The 16548-nt window shown below is 43.1% G+C and overlaps 1 protein-coding gene across 1 annotated transcript in view; it reads right to left on the bottom strand.

Annotated features, from left to right (window-relative positions):
• Positions 1–16548, bottom strand: part of Myh13 (myosin heavy chain 13) — a 53126-nt gene that overhangs the window by 29603 nt on the left and 6975 nt on the right. The window contains exons 7-20 of the mRNA XM_070026720.1: positions 16295–16358; positions 16107–16205; positions 15901–16004; positions 12711–12849; positions 10780–10898; positions 9961–10110; positions 9679–9849; positions 8350–8659; positions 6447–6520; positions 6261–6348; positions 4882–4999; positions 4032–4155; positions 2962–3098; positions 1365–1620 (exon numbers count right to left, since the gene is read on the bottom strand). Coding sequence (XP_069882821.1) covers positions 1365–1620; positions 2962–3098; positions 4032–4155; positions 4882–4999; positions 6261–6348; positions 6447–6520; positions 8350–8659; positions 9679–9849; positions 9961–10110; positions 10780–10898; positions 12711–12849; positions 15901–16004; positions 16107–16205; positions 16295–16358 — 1953 coding nt within the window. The remainder of the gene's footprint in view (positions 1–1364; positions 1621–2961; positions 3099–4031; positions 4156–4881; positions 5000–6260; positions 6349–6446; positions 6521–8349; positions 8660–9678; positions 9850–9960; positions 10111–10779; positions 10899–12710; positions 12850–15900; positions 16005–16106; positions 16206–16294; positions 16359–16548) is intronic.

The following is a 16548-nucleotide window of genomic DNA, read 5'->3' as shown; positions in this document are numbered from 1 at the left end:
ATCTGGTTTCATATTTGTCCCCTTGCCCACCATGTCTGGAAAAGGGTGAAGTGAGGAGAAAATGTTTTGGGCATGTAGCGAAAAGGTAAGGAAATATGAAGAAGTTTATGTAGATGGGGAAATTAAAAATTCCTTAACTCCAAGAAATGAGAGGGTGGAAGAATGCTGTGCCCTGCTGGTGTAGTTTTGTTTCTCCTATTAATTAAGAAGTACATTCTTTTTTTTTTTTTTGTCGGCCGTGGGGCTTGAACTCTGGGTCTGGGCGCTGTCCCTCAGCTCTTCAGCTCAAGGCGAGCGCTCTACCACTTGAGCTACAGCGCCACTTCTGGTTTTCTGGTGGTTTATTGGAGATAGGAGTCTCACGGTCTCTCCTGCCCAGGCTGGCTTTGAACCGCGATCCTCAGATCTCAGCCTCCTGAGTAGCTAGGATTACAGGCGTGAGCCACCAGCGCCCGGCAAGAAGTACATTCTTGCCTAGCGTTGGTGGCTCACACCTGTAATTCTAGCAACTCAGGAGACTGAGGTCTGAGGATCATGGTTCAAAGCCCACTTGTGTAGGAAGTCTGTGAGATGCTTATCTCCGAAAAATACCAAGAAAGTTGAAAGTGGAGCTGTGGCTCAAGTCGTAGAGTGCTAACCTTGTGTACAAAAGGAAAAAAAAACTCAAAAGCCAGATGCTGGTAGTTCATACCTGTAACCCTAACTACTCAGGAGGCTCAGATCTGAAAATCTGTTCAAAGCCAGCCTGGAAAGAGAAGTCTATAAGAGTCTTATCTTCAGTTAGCCACCAAAAAGCCAGTAGTGGCACTATGGCTCAAGTGGTAGAAAACTAGTCTTGATCATAAAAGCTCAGGGACAGTGCCTAGGTTCAGTTCAAGCCCAGAACCAGCACACACAAAAATTGCATTTTCAGAAAGATTGTTGAGTATAATTATAGTATTGAACATCACATGGAAGAACTACTTTCTCTGTTTTTGGATTGGGTTATTTAATTTGAATGATTTATTTTTGTTGATAGGACTTTTTTTTTTAAAAGACTTGGTGAACTTGTGACAGCTATTGATTAGGATAAGACACAGACATTTCTCATATCCACAGTAAAATATGTTTAACTCTGCTAGGGAAGACAGGGAGAAATGAAAGTCCACACAAGTTTACTCTGTAGATCTGATTTTGGTCCACTTAGTTTCAGGGAAGCCAGAGCCAGCCCTGCAATATGCTGTATAACCACATGGTGTCACCACTGTTGCTTGAATAGACACACCTTTGTGGGGGGTGGGGGTGGGGGTGGGGGTCCTCTCTCTTCCTCATTTTTGGTCCTTTCAGAGTCTTATGTTTTGTATCTTCAGAACAAAGGTACTTACAGACTGGACCTGCAACTGGAGATCATTCTTTTCCTGTAGCAGGGAGACCATTTTCTCTTCTAGCTCCTTCCGGCGAGCTTCAGATCTGGCCAGATCCTCCTTAGCCTTTTCGAAGTCTTCCTTCATGGTGGCCATCTCCTTCTCCGCCTCTGCACTCTTTAGCAAGGGCTTGATCTTGAAGAACAGGTTCATCCAGGGCCAGTGCTTGACGTTCATGAAAGAGCGGATGTTGTACTGGATGCAGAAGATGGACTCCCTGTGCACCAGTTAGGATTTGGATTAACAGACCACGGAAGGTATAGCTAATCCCCCCAATCCCACCCCAATAAGTACTGGAACCTTCCTTTCCAGCCTATGTTACTGCTTGCTCCCTTCCCAATACTACACAGAGTTCCACATTTATACAACTCATTACAAAATTTATGGGATACCTGAAACCTAGTTTCAATTTTCCCTAACCTAGCCCCTTCTTGGGGATTTCCTCCCCCAACCCCCCCCCCCCCATTTTGTGCTGGTTTCACCAAACACCATTGGCTTCGTGAAGCTAAAGTTTGGAGGTATTCCTAACCCTCAATGGGGGACCCCAGTTCTGCTTTCTTAGAAATCCCCACACATAACTAGTTGTCAATGTTGCTATTCCTTTTCCACCAAGAACTGGTGGTTTACGCCTGTAATCCCAGCTGCTCAGGAACCTGAGATATGGATTATGGTTCATGGCCAGCTGGACAGAAGAATCCCTGAGACTCTAATCTCCAAATAACCAGCACAAGGCCAGAAGGGGAGCTGAGACTCAAGTGGCAGAGCATTAGCCTTGAGTAAAAAAGCTAAGGCCATGAGTTCAAGTCCCAGTATGGGTGTGCATGTGCACACACACACATACACACATACATACATGCACGCACACATACACACAGAGTCTTTGAGATTCCTCTCTTCTACTCTGTTCTGTCTCATGCCTGTTCTAATTTAGGTTCTTGTCACCTCTCATTTGGACTTCTGTTAGAAATCTTCTTCCTCTCCACCCCTCAAGTTAACTTTCCCCCAAGCTGTCAGAGTGACCTTATGCCATTACTGATCTCTTACATGCTCCCCAGGGCTCCCCATTCACCAGAGGCAGTCTGGGTTCCTCAAGATGATGCACAGAGTTTTCCAATGCCCACATTTGACCCCATACCACAAGTAACCGTGATCTTATTATCACCCTCACCTTCAGATCATCCTGTTACAGATCGTGCAAAGTTTCTTTCAGGAAGCTAGTCTTGGTTGCTGATCCCTCCATCCCACCACTCAACCATCTGGGTTGAGGATTTGTTTGCCCCAGGCCTCTGTGCCTTTGACTGCAACCTTATCATTGCAGTTATTAAAATTTGCCATGTATGCAAATGTGAAGAGAGCTTTGTGAGCCACTTTAAGGTAGAGCTTATTTCTGTGTCCCTAATTTCAAGCAGATTATCCAGCACAGGACTTTGGCTCAATAAACATTAGAGGAATGAATGGATGAAGAATGAATGATAGGATCCCCAGACTAGAAGCAGGAAGTGACCACGGGCAGCTCAGTAAAGAGGGTGGGGGGAAGTGGGGGGAGAGTCTGTATCACCTCCTCTCCATCATCTTCTTGAACTCCACCCGCATCAGGTAACCCCTGCACAAAGCCTGTGTGCGTGTCATCAGGGTCACCAGCTTCTCGTCCCTCATCTCCTCCAAAAGTCCCAGGAGCCCAGCTTTGAAGAACACCTGCATGAAAGGAGAAATGGATCCTGCTTGGTCCCCAGTGGGTCCTCCATCGGCTCTCACGGGAGCCTCTTTCTACCCAATCCTAGGTCAAGTCTCCAAGCACTGAATTGGACCAGCAGCAACCAAGCTCCCAGAATCTACTTCCCAGCTGATCTTCTCTTTGCTCTTGCACATCTTGGACAGCAAGGCAACCTGTTGTAAAGCAGGCTCTAGACCCATCTACCCACATGGTTGAGTTCCTACAGACTCACATAGAAGGCAAAGACAAATCCCGAAGATAACCACAGAGCAATTACGCCCAGGTTAGGAGAAAGTCACAGATGCCTCCTTTTATCTCTGTCCCACCCTGAATCCCATTGTCTTTGCTGTTCTGAGCAGCAGAACATCTCCCCTCTCCCCACCCATGACATCCAAGGAAACAGTCCTGCCTGGACTCTAGACTGGAAATCCTAGTTTGCCTCACTCTTGGGAGTCTGGTCAGGATTGGAACATGGCTTTTGGCACTCACTGGTCCTTACCTGATTTATGGACCTGCCTCGCCCAGAAACTCAGTTAGGTAGGGCCCATCCTTACTACCATCATCCCTACGTCACCAGTGAGAAGACAGTTAAATATATCTGGAAGGCTATTTTTGACAAGGGCATTCACATGTACTCAGGAACTGGTTGGTTTGGGTGGTTATGATTATTCTTCCTGCACTGTTCCTGGAGTCCCTTTTTAAAAAAACAAAACAAAACTTTGTTCTCTTCTCTAAAGAATCCTTCCTCTCTATGGATGTCTCGAATTGCCCTTGCTTTCTTCTCAGCCACTTAAAGAGCCAGATCCCTCTCCACCCAGCTGCAGAGCTCCCTATATCTGAGCTTCCAGACAAGGGATGGTCAGGTTGATGGAAGAGGAAGGAGCCCCTCATCTTCCTCTGACAAGCCTTCTCACCTTGGTGTGGCCGAAGCGGAACTGCTCTCGGTCCACGTCGATGGAGTTCAGCAGCTTCTCAGAAGCGTTCTTGCTGTCGATGAACTGCCCTTCTGGGATGGCACTGGCATTGAGGATCCGGTACCTGAGGAGAAGGGACACCTTTCTTAAGTGGATTCAACCTCCCAGAATGTCCTGATATCAGCACCTTCTAGAAACTTCTCCTGCACTAGCCTTAGGAGGAAGCAGAATTCTGCACAGTACAGCTGGTCTGGATGCAATCCAACGATGGGTTCTAACTAGGCAAGGAGGCCTAGAGAGGAGAGATGCAAGAAGGAAGAAAGTCCAGCCAGTGCATACATACATGGGCTTTTGCCATTAGAGGAAATGGCTCTAATCTGACTTGGAAGAGCCCTGAAGTCAGCTGTGATTTATGCCTCTAGAGGGCGCTCTCTCCTTCTACCCAGGTCAAGGCCTCAAGGACTCCTCACAAGATGGCATCTTAGAAGAGAGAGGTAGTCCAAGACAGCAGATCTCAACTTGGCTCCCATGGGGGACATAGGACACTGTCTGAGACATTCTTTTTAGCCTCTCAGCTTGGAAGTGAGTGGTATGGTTTGGTACCAGAATTATCCATTCCTACACATCCATCAAATCAGAGCTGACACATCTTCATAGCTGGGCTACAGGGCCACTGGCCTTGGAACCACATTGGGCTGGCTTAGCACTCACTTTGGACATGGGGTCATCCTTCCAGCAAAAGAAGAAGTCTACAGAAACCCTGGGAGATAGGTGAGCCCACCAACCACCCAGGCCAGGTGAGCTTTGGCTGTCCTCAACAGGAGAGAGATGTTAAGAGAAGGAAGCTCACCGTTGCTTGAAGTCTGCGTAGAGGATCCGACTGGGGAACCCTTTCCTGCAGATCCGGATGCCCTCGAGAACCCCGTTACAGCGCAGCTGGTGCATGACCAAGTAGTGGTCCATTACACCTGGGGGGAGATGCCAGGAGTCCATGTCTCTGGTTTACCCAACTTTTTAATTTTTTATCTTTGATGACTTGATGCATCAAAACCCCCGGATTTGAATGGAAAGAGTTAGTACCAGATGAAATCCCACAGAGGAAAGAATCCTAACCTCCTTAGGGAGGCTCAATTGCACTTAACTATAAGAATGAATGAAAGCCAGCATTTGGATCTTTAGCCTACTGGTGGCCCTGGGTTCTAGCAAGGCTACAAGAGAGGACAGAGGGAATAGGCAGTAGGCATTATCCCGTTAGATAACCTGAGGTGGTTTCCTGTTTCTGCTTAAGGATAGGGATACTTTAGTGCCTTTTGTGGAAAAAGGTCATTCATTCATTCTATTCTGGAAAGCAGAGGGTTATGGGAAGCTGGGTCTGGGTCTGAGACTGTGGTGATATGATGTCTTCTTCTTTGGGGATCCCTGTATTTCTGAGGAGAGATGCAGGTAAGGCTAGCTTTTGTCTTAACCTTGTAAAAACTTTGAGAGTGCTCATGAGCTTCCCTGGTTGATGTGAGGGAAGATCATCATATAACCATACAACGTTCAAAGCTTTGGCTTGCACTGTCCAATACAGCAACTAGACCCACAGGAGGCTGCTTACATTTGAATTCATCAACAGTACAAATTCAATTTCTTTGTTTCCCTGGGTACATCTCATACAAACAGTGGCTACCATATAGGGTAGATGTATAACAGTTCCATCATTTGCCAGAGTTCTAGTGGATAGGAATTCCCTGAAGAAAATCTGGTTAAGGCTAAGGAGAAAATGGACTAGAAACCCACAGAATGTTGTAGAGAGAACCTTCGAAGTCATCTGGATCCTCCTTCCTTCAAGACACTCTGGAAAGTTATAGATTGAACATGTCTCTGTATGTACACACACACTCTCTGTATCTTGGCTATGAGATCATTCTCATAGTGGGTCAGAGAGAATATAACATTCAATTGCATTGTAGTTTCAGAATAAACAATAAAAATATGTTTTAGTGAACATATTTCAAACATTGCCTGATTGATATACTTACTGAGCAATTTTTTTTTGTTTTACCTAAAGATGTAATTTAACATGCATCTGGTATTTGTATTTGCTGAATCGAGCAACTAGATTTAGTAGATTAGTTTGAGAAACGATAGAGATCTTATTCCTTTCCGTACACCCACAGAATTTCACATACATTTCAGGGTATGCTTTTCTGTCCAAAATAATGGCAAGATTGGCTTGCTACTTACCAGGAGTTTTGGTCTCATTGGGAATCAGGCATCGTACAAAGTGAGGGTGTGTGCTCCTTAGGTTGGTCATCAATTTGTTTAAATTTTCCTGAGACACAAATCAAATCAAAACACCCTTGTCTAAGCATATGCCATGTCACAGGGGCAAACAAACAACTGAAAAGTAGAAACTGACAGGTCACAAACCCTGAACACAGCAGACACGGTCTGGAAAGAGGAACCCTTCTTCTTCCCGCCCTTCTTGCTTCCTCCGGAGTCACCTGGAGATGGACACAGAAGTGCCTGAAGGTCAAGTGCCGCTCAGAGCACCCACGGTAAGGGCTCAGAACCACCTCTTCCACGCCCCAAGAAAGGCGAGTTTTTATTGCCTTTAGACTTTAGGACCAGAAGTACTGTTTGTCTGGTTGTTTGTGACATGCTTCTAAAATACTCTCATCGGGGAACATTTGACTTTACCACTGTGTTAATGGAGAGTCAGGTGGAATTTGGCTGGGAATCTAACTAATGCTTTTAGATGAGGACAGAACTTTCCTTTAGGAGACAGATAGGAAAGTGAACTGATTAACTGGCAAGACTGAAGCATCCTTCTTAATGCCTATAGATTTTTTTTCAGGACTTTACCTCTTTTCTATTATTTTTGTTTGGTTCTGGTTTATTATTATTATTATTATTATTATTGTTGTTGTTGTTGTTGTTGTTATTATCATTATTATTATTAGGCCAGGCCTCACCATGTAGCCACGGCTGGCCTTGAGCTCTCAATACTCCTGACCCAGCCTCCTGACTGTTAGGTTACTGGTGTGCATCACACAAGGCACCTCATGGTGTTACACATCTACTGAGGCAAGGAGACAGAGTTTAAAGAGAGCCTGGGCTCCATCGTGAAATTCCAGGCCACCTTGAGCTACATAGTGAGATGTCACCTCACACCAAATGAACAACCCACAGAAACCAGAACCTCTACCATTCTAATCTCTTTTTTGGTGATCATCTAAAGTTTACATATGCTAATGAACTTAAAAAGTGACATTAGCCACGCAACTACTTTGGAAAGAGAGTTTTATTCCTCAAAAGTTAACCATAGTTATCACTTGACACAGCAGTTCCATTCCTAGGCGCATACCAAGAGAATAGACAACCAAGACCCACATGGACACATGGACACAAAGGCCTGTCCACATTAGCCAGAAAGCAGAGACAATCTGAGTGTCTGTCAACTGCTAAACGAGGAGACCATATTGGTCTGGTCATACAATCCAATATTATTTGCCTATAGAATGAAGCACTGAGACATGTTGCAATGCGGACAGACCTTGAAACCATCATTGTGAGTGAAAAGATCCAAACACAGAGGCCCACATAATACTTCATTCAATTTGCATGGAATTTCTAGATTAGGGAAATTCAGAAGAGCCAGAGAGTAGAGTAGCAGTTGTCAAAGACTGGGGAGAGACTACTCATTGATTACAGGGATATTACAGAAGTCCTTTACGTAGATAAAGGTGCTGACTGCCTATTATTGTGAATATAGGAAACATCATTGAATTTCTTTTTATTTTTTGAATACTAGTCCTGGGGCTTGAACTCAGGGCCTTGTGCTCTTGCTTGGCTTTATGTGCTCCAGGCTAATGCTCTATCATTCGAATCACAACTCCACTCCCGGTTATTTGCTGGTTAACTGGAAATAAGAGTCTCACAAACTTTACCTCTTGGTTTGGGTTTGAATAAAAATTCTAGATCTCATCCTCCTGCGGAGCTAGGATTACAAGTATGAGCCACTAGTTCCTGACTAACATCACTGAATATTTTAAAGTATCCCTTTTATTGTATATGAATTATATCTTAACTTTTGAAAAAAACCTAACAATATGACATTGTCTTCTTTGTCCAGTGAGAGTCATTTACTCCACAGAATTTTTAAGGAAGAGGAGAAATGAGAGTAGAAGGAAGGAAAATGGAGAGGAAAGGCAGACTAAAAAATCCAGCTTAATCTGAAGCTCATGGTTGATTCCTGGCTCAATGAGTAGCTTTAGGATATGGGTACTTATATCGAACTGTCCACAATGGAGGGGAAAGAATGGAATTTCACCTGTTTCTGCACCAGCATAGTTGGAGAAAAGGAAGGAAAGCAGCTTCAGTGAAGACTTCTGGTAGAGCCCCACCACCGTCTCATTCAGGGGGTCCTTGTTCTTGTCCAGCCAGCCGGCAATGTTGTAGTCTACAGTGCCCGCATAGTGCACCAGCGAGAAGTGGGCCTCAGCCTTGCCTTTGGCAGGCTTGGGCTTCTGGAAGTTGTTAGATTTGCCCAGGTGCTGGTCATAGAGCTTGTTCTTGAAAGAGGTATCTGTTGCCTTGGGAAACATGCACTCTTCTTCCAGGATGGAGAAGATGCCCATTGGCTGGAAGGCAGGCAACAGAGACTGGATGTTAACAAATCACAGTGCATTACAATGGCTCCCTGGCAGAGAAGCCAATGACACTTTCTATGGTGACATCACTGTAGTGCTAAGAGCACTAGAATGTGAGCATGGTGAAGGCAAGGCTCCTAGTGTGTTTGGTGCAACACCTATACAGTGGTGGAAAAAGGGAATGTGCTTAATACTTGTTGGACAAAAGAACATGGGTGGAATTTATACACACTATACACATATACATGTAGCACTTGTAACTATATTTCAAACATGAAGTTACATAGAGAACTATGAATTCATTTGAGTCATAGGTTAAACAACATCAGGACTTTCTATTGCTAGTTTGGGAAGACATGGATTAGTGCCTAAAATGTTAATGCTGTTTTCATGATAATGTCCTACCAAGAACCCCCCTATCTCTAGTCCCTCCTCCTTGGGACTGGGAAAGTTAAATAGATAAGAAATGTCATGGTTCTTGCTGAGTTTTCACTCACATTCTGTGTGTGTGTGTGTGTGTGTGTGTGTGTGTGTGTGTGTGTGTGTGTGTGTGTGTGTGTGTGTGTATGTACTAGGGCTTGAACTCAGGGTGCTGAGTTAAGCTTTTCTGCTTAAGGCTAGCACACAACTATTTGAGCCACAGCTCTACTTTCAGATTTTTGCTGGTTAATTGGAGAGAAAAGTCTCTCGGACATTCCTGCCTGGGCTGGCTTTGAACTGCAATCCTCAGATCTCAGCTTTTTGAGTAGCTAGGATTACAGGCATGAATACCAGTGCCCAGCTTGCTCACATATTAAGGATAGCTGAGCCTTAGAATTTGACCTTCCATGGATCTCTTTAGCTGCGAGAACAGACATCTGGGTGCTTTCCACATGCTTCCCCTCTGTAGGAGGAGATTCAGGGCTCTGAAGGCTCACGGCCTTGGGGAAGGAGATTAGGGACAGCAATGGATTAGCAGAAGAGAGGAAAAAGGTGAGCGTTCCAACCCAGGAACACCTGAAATTTCCTACCTTCTCGATGAGCTCGATGCAGGCAGCCAGGTCCATCCCAAAGTCAATGAACTCCCAGTCGATGCCTTCCTTCTTGTACTCTTCTTGCTCCAGCACGAACATGTGGTGGTTGAAAAACTGTTGCAGTTTCTCGTTGGTGAAATTGATACACAGCTGCTCCAGACTGTTGAACTGGGTTATTTTAAATACCAAGCCATTTGAGAAAGTTTGGGAAAAAAGTTCCCTGGAAATCTAGCCAAGGCAAACACAAAGTACGCCCACCACTTGCTTCAACGAACTCACATCAAAGATCTCAAAGCCAGCGATGTCCAAGACCCCAATGAAGTACTGCCTGGGTTGCTTGGTGTCCAGCTGCTGGTTGATGCGGGTGACCATCCACAGGAACATCTTCTCGTAGACGGCCTTGGCCAGGGCACCCACTGAGTTGGTCACCTTGAAGAGGGAGCAACCATTTAATACTCAAAGCATTGCACATGCAATGGAAACACATGGATTTGATGTCATGTAGATGATTAGCTGTTGATGCTGTCAGTTTCACATAGTGAAGCATTATATAGTAAATATTTCTTGAGACAATTTTCCTAACTTGTGGCCTTTCCTTTCTGTGAGAACGAATCCACTGCTGAAGACAATTTCCTAAGAACCATGATGATACTATGGGACTCCATAGCCCTGGGTACACTTCATCAAAATTGGAGGATCATTGACCCACATCAGGTAATTAAGTGTCTCTCCTGAGAATCTGGAACTAGAATCAAGACACTGGAATTGCAGGAGGAGAATAAAAATACAAAAAATATACTTGAAATGTCTGAGGGGGTTGTGTGCAGGAAAAGTAAAGAAAGCTTATCTAGCTAAGGTCTAACAGGAAATAGAGGATAGCCCATAATGCTCCAGCAAAGCTGGTCCTAGGCCCTCATGGCACCTAGGGGGCACTATTTAATTTGCATATTTTGGCTTCCCCGGAGAATAAGCTCCCCATGAATCCCAAGGCATAGCTTCACATGTATTTCAGAGTGCTACAAAAGGAAGAACATTGAAAAGATGGTTAACAGATGGCAAAAAAACCTTACCCCACTGGATTCAGAGCATCTCTATTACCTGCTGGACATTTTGCCCTTTTGTGACGTATTCATTTCCAACCTTCACCCTTGGGCAGCACAAGCCTTTCAGCATTTCTGCAGAATTCAGTCCCATCAGGTATCCCGCCTTGTCAGCCACTGGAGAAAGAGGCGAGATGATGTGACAGGCACCAGGCCTAGACTTTTCCTGCAAACTACCCACCCATTGAATTTCTCCAGGCCTGTGGATCTCAAAAAACTTCCACTTCCCCTTTCTAGAGGTGAATTTTACCCATGACAAGCTTTTTTTTTTTTTTTTTTTTTTTTTTTTTGGTTGTGGGGCCTGAACTCTGGGCCTGGGTGCTATGCCTCAGCTCTTCAGCTCAAGGCTAGCGCTCTACCATTTGAGCCATAGTGCCACTTCCAGCTTTTTCTGCTTATGTGGTGCTGAGGAATCAAAGTCAGGGCCTCATGCATGCAAGGCAAGTGCTCTACCACTGAGCCACCTTCCCAGCCCCCATGACAAGCTTTTTGATTGCTCTTGACTTACTGCTTTTTCAGCTTCATAAAGGATATTAATTATGTAATGATATTAAAATCTAATAATGCCTACAAAGGTAAATAAGTAAAGGAGGCACAATTGGACAGTTAACAACCTATATCAGGCAAATTTATGCAAATTTATGCCAAGTTCTATGCTAATCAGTGAAAGAAAATATAAAGCCTACATCTTGCTTTCAAGTGTTTGGAGGTGTCAAAAGCAGAGGAACACCGGCAATTTCATATAGCTTATGGAGTACAGTTAACCCTGGTTATCCATTGCTTCCTCTCACAGAATCTGTAGATTCTACCAATCATGAATGGAAAAATATTGCATCTATACTAAATGCATACAGACTTCTTTTTCTTGTTGTTAGTGTCTAAATAATATAGTATAGCGATTATTTATTTATATGGCATTTACATCGCATTAGGTATTATAAGAGACCTAGAGACAACTTAAAGTATACTAGAGGATGTGTATAGATTATATGCGAATTTGACTCCATTTTATTTTATTTACTTATTTGAGACAAGGGCTTGCTGTGTAGCCTTGAACTCATGATCCCTTCTGCCTTAGCGTTCTGAGTTGCTAGGTTTGTAAAAGTATTCCACTAAACTTGGCACCTCCACCTTTTTATATATGGGATGTTAGCATGAAAAGCTTTTGGTATTTGAAGAGGAAGATGATCTCAGGTATGGCTAACCAAATCATGAGACCTATGGTACAAGAAAAAATGAATGTAGATTTTCCCAACTTGTAACCTATGGCTACAGTTCTTTTTAATTACCCGAGAATTTAAAACACACTGTGGGGATATAATCAAAAGGTAGAGAGGTATTAGAGACCCATGTTGTCAGCTGTTTACTCAAGGAATTTGTAGGGTGTTTTATAAAAGATGATAAATCCAATGAGTAACACTGCTTAATTCTTCCTCCCTCCTGCAGATCTATTACCAGATTATTTGGGAATAAGGCAGAGAGGGGGTGATCATAGTACCAGCCAGATGAGAGAAGAAGAGTTGTATTTTTTCCCAGTTCTTGAATGAGATTCAAGTTCACAGATGTCAGGGTAGGGGTGAAAGAAGGAAGAAAATCTGACTCCTACTTTACCAGTCTTTGGGTTTAAATGATGAGGACAGTATTTTTCAATGAGCGATGATGTGCAAGACAGGAGTTCATCTACCAGAGTTTGCCTTAAAGAGGGGGCAAACTTTGATGTGAGAGTGAATGGAGATTCACCAGGGTAGAGTCCTTGACCAAGTGAATTGATTTACCTGGTTCACATTCAGTGCGACTCAGACAACTCAAAGGCAGTTTATGCCATTAGAAGAGTAGGTCTTAAGCTGAATGTCACTTAGCTCATGTGGCCTACACTATACATGAACACTGGTGGAGAGTCAGACCAGCCCTCTTCTTGGAGGTGATTACCTTCAGTGCCGTCAGGCTCTGCCTGCTCTTCTCGCTGCTTCTGCTTGAACTTCATGTTCCCATAATGCATCACTGCGCCTGTCAGCTTGTAGATCCCAACTTTCTCTTCTGAACTGAAGCCCAAGATGTCAATGGCATTCTGGGAGAAAAACAAGGACAGTTGTTTCAGTAGGAGTCAGGGGCCTGTATGCAGCTTTCTCTTAGCAGAGTTCTTACTTCATTTTTATATAGCACATGACAAAATGTTTACCCAAGTAAGTGGGTGGCAGTAAATTAAAGATCAAAAATCATTTAAAAAACATGCTTGCTTTGGTGGCCAAACATTATGGGAAGAAAGTGTGACTTCCTATTTTATTCCATCAGGTAAGAAATCAGCACAATCCTTTTCCTATATATAAGTTGTTGTCTGAGTAAGGCTATTCAGAGCCAGTGTGATCTTTTTTGTTCTTCTTTGGGGGGGGGTCCAATCATGGGGCCTGAACTCTGGGCCTGGGCGCTGTCCCTCAGCTCTTCAGCTCAAGGCTAGCACTCTACCACTTGAGCCACAGCGCCACTTCTGGCTTTTTTCTTTTTGCTTATGTGGTGCTGAGGAATCAAACCCAGGGCCTCATGCATGCAAGGCAAGCACTCTACCACTGAGCCACCTTCCCAGCCCCACCAGTGTGATCTTGAGAGAACAAATATGTATAGAGTGATGGAGAAATAATGTTTGAAAGCTGAGTGTTTGTCATTGTAATCTAGAAATTCCCATGTTGTTCAGAAACAAGCAAATTCATTACAGAATGTTAGGTCTGGAAGTGGAGACCATCAAAAAGTAATACTTTCATTCTCCACATGAGAAAGGGGTAGACTTTGCAGATCCCTCCTTTTTTCAGGAACTCCAAATTTTCCTGGTAATGCACTGGTTCTATGCTATCAGATTTACATGAAAAACTTGTTGTTAGGTAGATTTTTCAAGAGCTAAAAGTTAAGATAAAGCAATGATGAGAGCTAGGCTGGATCACTGCTGAGTTAGAGCCTATAATAGTTATTGGCTTAGTGTCATAGCCTCTTTACCCATCTTCTATCAGAAAGCTTTCAACTGGAAAAATCCTACTCTGGGGTACACACACACACACACACACACACACACACACACACACACACACACACACACACACACACACACACACACACACACACACACACACACACACACACACACACACAGAATATGTAATAGGGGTTGCAGCATGAGCCTACCCAAATGTCTACCAGAGGGGCTGAAACATGTCTGGTGGACCAGTAGACCAAGTAGGTCAATAGGATAATATCAAAGAGTGAGACACTCTTGGGATGACATGAAAAAGTAACCATATCAGAAGCTAACAGAAAAGAAGAGATTATGGGGCCATGATGGCCATCCTTTTAATCTATATCTTATTTGAGGAATGTCTGTCTGTCTATCTATCTATCTATCTATCTATCTATCTATCTATCTATCTATCTATCTATCTATCTATCTTATCATCTTTCGGTAAGTGAAAAGAAACAAAGAAAGCATTACTACTTAAGGATCCTCATGGAAAATATAATCCCAAGAAGTTTTTTCCTCCTAGGTCATGAACTCAGAACATTAAGGAGAAATACCAGGAGTGGGAGGGGAATGGAGCCCCTGGCAGTAAGAGAGCTATGGGGTGCATGGGAGACACGTTGGTGACTTTTAGAATTATAGTTGGCCTTCAGTACCCCTAGATTCTTCATCTGTGGGTTCAACCATCTATAAATTAAAAGAAAGGAGTAAAAAATGCATTTGTACTAAACTTATGCAGGCTTTTATCTTGTCATTATTGTCAAAACAATGTAGTCTCACATCTATTGACATAGTATTTCCATTGTATTAGATAATGTATTAGAGATGATTTGCAGTCTACAGAAGAATGTGTAATTATATGAAAATAGAGTGTCAGTGTATGTGAAATACTTGAGCATCTGTGATTTTTGGTATCCAAAGGATATCCCAGAACAAATTCCCTACAGATGCCATGAAATCTGTGACTGCACTTCAGAGGTCCCTTCTCTGGGCCTGGAGGCTGACCCTTTATGGTTCTGATAAGTTAGTAATGACTAAGGAAGCCTTGTTAAAACTACATAACAGCTAGACTGTAGTTTTCTTTCTTTAGTCATGAAAATTTTCTATTTTCCTAAAACAAATAATACCACCTGGAAATGTCACAAAATAAAGGTTAAGAAGGTAAGCACTTGGGCAGTGTCCCTAGGATAAAGGGTAAGACCTCTTTCCATAGCTCTTGCACTTCTGTGAAGGTGGAGCAAGCAGAGGAGGGAATGAATTCTAGTTCTAAGTTTTCATATTGCATGTGAACACTTAGTCTTCTATGGACGTTGTGTCTTCAGGAAAATTATGTATCTTCTTCTAAGACCCAGTTTTCACATTGTTGAAATGGGCTAATAGTGCTACCTATGTCAAAAAGTGATTTTTGGCAGTACTAAGGTTGAATTCAGGGCTTTGTGCTTGCTAGGCAAGTGCTCTACCATGTGAGCCATGCTACTAGCCAAAAGTATTTTTTAAGACTTAAATGATATAAGGCAGATAGAGCCACTTGTCCCAGTGCCATATCAGTGCCAACCACATTTAGTTATTACGGTTATGATTATTAATCTTGCAGATGCTCCCCAAAGATACAAACCACAGTACTGAAGAGGAAAGGGACTGAGGGATTGAGATAACAGAGAGGAGGGAAAATGCCATTGCAGAGTGAGATTTTCTTTTCTTACTTTGTGCTTTTTTGTATTTTTTCCAACTTTTTTTGAGTTGTAGATGGTTTTGGAACTTGAAAACTTCCAACAAATGTTATATTACAAATATCATAAATTGACTATTTTATTAGAACTAAAATGCCCTGGACTAGAGCTGAAAGGTTCCTGGGAGTAGTCTATAGCTATTCTCTGAGTTCTTGGTCTCTCTGAGATCTCGAGTCTAATCATTTAGTGTCCTTTGATTAAAAAAAATATTGTAAAGGTGATATACAGAGGGGTTACAGTTACATAAGTCAGGATTGAGTACATTTCTTTTTGAACACTGTCACCCTCTCCCTCATTTGCTCTGTATCCCTATTATCCCTTGAGTTTTCAAAGATGCCTTTTGCTTAATAAACATCTTAATTCTCTACAAACAAATAAATATACTTACGTCTGTTGCCAGCAGTTCCTCGCTGTCATCAATGCTGGCCACAGTGACCTCTCCTTGGCTCACGAAGGGGAAGTCAAATGGGTTGGTTGAAATCAGAAGCAGATCTGAAGGAGACAATCCCTTTAACATCCATATGTGACTTACTTTGGGTCATTGTTCCAAGGTTGCTTGTTTGGAAGCTAAACAAACACATCCTGAGAACTTACCAATTAGTTCTGGTTTCTTGTTTGACATGATTTGGTAAAAAATGTGATAGCTTCTCTCACTGGAGAGCTGAAATGTCACTCTGGATTTCTCCAGCAGATCTAAGGTAACAACACATCATGTCATTTCAGATTGCTGAGAGATGCCTTTGACTAACTGCCAAGATTATTTGTACAGCATTTTGACTCACAGGTTTCAATGTCTGCTGATGCCAGCTTCCCTGTGGCTCCAAAGTGAATCCGGATGAACTTCCCCTATCCAGTGCAGGTGGGAAAACACCACAGACATTTGATTTATATGATTTGTTGCTGGCCTCTAATAAGTGCTACCACTGAGAGGTGAGGAACACAATCCTGGGAAATGTGAAGCCAGAAGTAGGAGCACTTTCTTGCTTTCTATTTGCCTGGCACTCAGAGTCCTCAAAGGCTGGATTACCCAATGCTC

This window comes from Dipodomys merriami, unplaced genomic scaffold, assembly GCF_024711535.1.
Source record: "Dipodomys merriami isolate MVZ:Mamm:240054 unplaced genomic scaffold, mDipMer1.0.p SCAF_19, whole genome shotgun sequence".
Taxonomy (NCBI): Eukaryota; Metazoa; Chordata; class Mammalia; order Rodentia; family Heteromyidae; genus Dipodomys; species Dipodomys merriami.
Note: the sequence above shows the minus strand (reverse complement) of the source record. Positions and strands in the feature narration are given on the sequence as shown.